This window comes from Blastocystis sp. subtype 4 (genome assembly GCF_000743755.1).
Source record: "Blastocystis sp. subtype 4 strain WR1 chromosome Unknown seqid_0478, whole genome shotgun sequence".
NCBI classification, from domain to species: domain Eukaryota; class Bigyra; order Opalinata; family Blastocystidae; genus Blastocystis; species Blastocystis sp. subtype 4.
In genome coordinates, this window is record NW_014569069.1 from 1 (window position 1) to 4757 (window position 4757).

General features: G+C 34.4%; 1 protein-coding gene across 1 annotated transcript; it reads right to left on the bottom strand.

Moving 5' to 3' along the window:
* Nucleotides 1-2372: 2372 nt before the first annotated feature.
* JH06_4959 (hypothetical protein) lies at nucleotides 2373-4143 on the bottom strand (the record flags this gene model as incomplete). The annotated part of the gene is made up of 3 exons (XM_014669585.1): nucleotides 2373-2458; nucleotides 2490-2579; nucleotides 2610-4143. The coding sequence occupies 3 exons, from the start codon at nucleotides 4141-4143 to the stop codon at nucleotides 2373-2375; spliced, it is 1710 nt and encodes a 569-aa protein (XP_014525071.1).
* Between the last annotated feature and the right edge of the window lie 614 nt (nucleotides 4144-4757).

Below are 4757 nucleotides of genomic sequence, written 5' to 3' on the forward strand. Positions count from 1 at the left end.
GAAGAAATACATCAAGTTTGTACCAACTGTTGCTAATGATTATCAACTCATTCAATTCTTGAGTGATTCAAATATGAGTAAGAATCACTGGATTAATGAGAGGTCTGAGACCTAGCATGCACATCGGAAGCTACGGCGCTGGGTGCCGTGCTTCCTTGTGGTGATGCAATAATTGTGTGCTAAATGGTAGAGAAAATGATCAAGATGTGGGATTAAGAAGAACAGAATGCTTAATAATGTATACTAATTTACTTTGATACTAATATGCATTGATTATTAACTGGATAGAAAAATGGAAGATGGCTGGAGTGACGGGTAGTTTTAGAAAGTTTTATATAATATGCCAAAATGGAAATCGACCCATTTTTACCTTTCCATTTTGAAAGAGTTTTATGAAATCCACCCGTCATCCATCACTCCGTCACCTTTTAAGCCCATGATCAAGCCAAAAGATGGACCTATTTAAAGGAAAGGTGACGGGTTGATTTTGTCGTTTTCCATTTCCCCATACCAATTCATTTTGATGCAGTCATCCATCACTCAATCATCTTCCGTATTTCTATCCAGTTTTATGAACAACAAATTAACCCATATTTTCGGTCACACATTTGGTGGTTGTTCTTCACCCTGTTTGCTGTACCATCTTTAGTGTTAGAGAGTTTGTTTTACTTTGTTCACACCATTTAACCATTTTCTTTACCATTTAGCATACAATTATTGCGTCAGCACAAGGAGGTGCAGTGTTTGCGCTGCGCCCTCTGCAGTGCACGCTTGGCCTCAGGTCTCTATACATCTTACAATGAACATTTTCAATCCAACTTATCAAAATCGATAATACAAAGGCGTCTTATCACGCTTTCTTCAAAACACATTTTTCATTCATTCTTTCATATTTCATTCATATTCACATTTCTATTCGAATCATACTATCCAAACATCCTTATTCACACTTCTATCTTCTCATCTATTCTTATCTATCACCAACCTAATCATCTTAGGCTGGTTTTCATTCCCTTCTTTACTCATCCCTTTCAATGATCGATTATCACTTCATTCATTTCTTGATAGTAAACAATCAGATTCACACTACCTTGTAATAGACTCGATTGTTCTTAACTTTCCCGAGGGGACATCTTCATCTTATCAACCTCTAATCTGTATTCTTATGGTTCTCTATCATCTAACAACTATGTTCTCTTCTCATGATTTTGGTACTCATCATCTACTCTCATTCACACAATGTCTCTTTCAGAACGGTGTCTCATCCATATACTCGGTCACCATTAGGACGTAACTTATGAATGTGTAATGGTACCATTCTCAGGGAAGCTTCGTGTTGCCAGGGTGTATGGTTGATTTGATGAAGAAGTCACCCTACTATTCTCCAACAGGAATAGTGGTTGGATTCATGAGCTGTCAAGCAATCACTCGAGACTTGGGCCACTCGGGAACTAGTCCGAGGCCTCGCAGGTATGGACGTTAAGTGCCCTCTAGGGCATCTATGTAGCGTGTATAGTGTTTAACAATAACCCTTCCTTCATTGTCAACAAATAAGTCCAGTTTACTAGAATACTTCACAACAACTATCATTCTTTAGTTGATTTGTGTTCCTCTGTCTTATGAAACGATCAAGAGAATCAGCATCTCAATGATTATTCATTATTCAATCACACTTGAACTATGCAGTTTATTCACACGGCCGAATGCACAATCCATCTGAATTCCTTCTTCAGTGAGTGATGGAATGTCTAATTCAAATTCAATATTATATCATACTCTCCAGTATCACTTTTCCCATATTCAATAAATTGTCACCATCTCCTTTGAGTGTAGATAAAGAAGGAAGATCTAGTTTTTCAATCATGCTCTTTCATACTCTTCATTATTAGTTGATTTGATTTTCTAGTGTCCCATTTACCTCTAAGAGACTCATATCCTAGAGTGATAGATTGAAGTTGAATCAAATCTCATTCATTATTCCATCATCAATGATACTCTCAAATACAATAGAATAACAATCATTGAATGCTTCTCTTCCCAATTCTATCATGTTGAGAGAAGGGAGATTAGACAAAATGAATCTTTCTTTTCCTACTCTCCCTTGAATAATAATGGATTTAACAGAACATATTAGTTCTTCCATTTGACTGCTATCTGAAATCCAGAATGCAGATGTTTGATGTGATATCACGTTATTTGACGGAACTACTTCATTATTATTCTTGGTGATGTAGTATTCAAGAGAATCAGCATCTTAATAACAATATAGTCTTTTTTTGTACTTGAACTGTCCATTTCTTTCACATAACCAAATGATCTTCTCATCTGTATACTATCTTTAGTGAGTGATGGAATGTCTAATTCAAATTCAATTATCGATAATCACTATTCAATTGCACTTTGCCTATCCTTTCTAAACTGTAATAATCTCCTTTGAATGTAGATAGAGAAGGGAGATCTAATCAATCAATCATAATTACCATTCATACTTTTCATTATCAATTCATTTGTTTCTACATTACCATTATCACCATATAGAGCCTTATTTCCAAGAATGATGGATTGAAGTCGAATCAGATCTCATTTATCATTCATTCAATCATTCATACTATCAAATACTATCCATTTACAATTACAGAATGCACAACGATCTAATTGAATGGATATGAGAGAAGGTAGATTCTTCAATTCAAATGATTTATACCAATAGAATGATCCATCTTCAATGTGGATTTCACTCAATTGATCACAATTCATTATCACACATTTGCTTCCAATTCTATTACAGCAAATGAGTTCAAAGCTTTTCTTTCCGATGTACAATTTCTGCAATTCATTCAATCCATCAATCACAAATTGATCCATATTCTTAAAACAATCATTTCCAATCACAAGTCTCTCAATTCCATTCAAACAGTCAACATCAAATCCACTAAAATAATTTCCATATCCATCTTCAAATCGTTTGGTTGAAGCATATGCTCCTTCGATCCATCTTCCACTTCTAATCACTTCTCCATTCTCATTCAATTCCTTTCCAGCTCCATGTCTCAATCCATTCTTCCATTCTCCAATATACGCAGCAGAGTATCCTTTGAATTCACTTCCATATCCTTCTCTCTTTCCATTCTTCCATCCACCTACATACAATGCACTCTTTCCATCATCTCCATATTCTTTACCTTCTCCTTCTCGAACAAATCCTTTCATATCTCCTTCAAATCCTCCTTCATATACTCTCATTCCATTATCATCATATTCAATCATACATTCTCCTTTCCATTCTCTCAATACTCTCATCATTACTCCATTCTTGTATTCACATTCTCGAACCATTCTTCCTCCTTCATACTCAAAACACTTACCATTCTTCAATAATCCAGATTCATCATATTCACTCACACTCAACAAATCTCCATTCATATTCACTTCTTTGAAGAATCCATCCATTCTTTCCATTTCAGGATGAATCACAAATCCATTCACCATATCTCCAAACCATACTCCTTCATACACCTTCTTTCCATTATCATCAAACAATATCATTCTTCTTCCAATGAATTCTCGAATTACTCTCTTCATTCTTCCATTCTCATATACACATTCTCTCTTCAAGTGTCCTGATTCCACTTCAAAACATATCCCATTCTTCATCCACTTATCATCATATTCACTCACACTCAACAAATCTCCATTCACACTTATCTCTGAATAGAATCCCTTCATTCCTTCTTGTTCTTTCAGTGCTACATATCGCTTTCCATTTTGATACAATCCTCTCCACACCTCATTTCCACTGTTATCATATTCTATCCACATTCCAACTTCCTTTCCTTTTGATACTCTTCCTTTCAATACTGTGTTTCCATACTTATTCATCTTGGTCACTTCTCCTTCACATTCATCATTCACAAACATCATTCTCATAAATAGTGTTCCATCTTCTCTCACAATCATTCCAATTCCTTCTTTCTTTCCTTCATTCATTGATACTACCAACTCATATACATCATTATCTATCAATAATCCAATAATTTCGTTTCCATTCAATTCATCACCATTCTTTACTTCAATACTCCTTATCTCACAATCACCAAGGAATTCAAGACATGAACTACTATTCCTAATATCGATGTTACTCATATCAGTCTAAGAATCAATGAACAATTCATTACCCTTCATATTAATGAATTCATAATGAATATCATATGGAAGGAGGTTGACAATGATTATCACTCATTCTATCCATATTCAACCATTCTATTCATATTCATCATTCCATTCCATTCATCTAATCTCACAATCAATCTTTTCATCGCATCATTCAATCATTCATTCCCGTGATTCTAATCAGTTTATATCATTTCACATTACAATCAATCAAACATCAATACTAATTCTGTCATCATTCTTACCACAATTCGGATCCCCAATTACGCCATTCCACATTAGCCCATTTCATTCATTTCAATCCACATTCACTTTCATTCATATCTCATTATTCTACTATATTCTACTATCATCTCTTCATTCCTATTCAATATTACTGAATACAATCACGGGGATATCATTCTCATCATTCATTACTCATATCATTCATTTCTTATTTCCATTTATATCTACACTCTCATATCATATCAATTCTATTCATATCTCATCATCCATCAACATCACTTTGTTATCATTTCATTAATTCATATCTGTTGATTTCAATAGCTTTTGGAAGTTATATTCTCATTATGATTTCTAAGATTGAG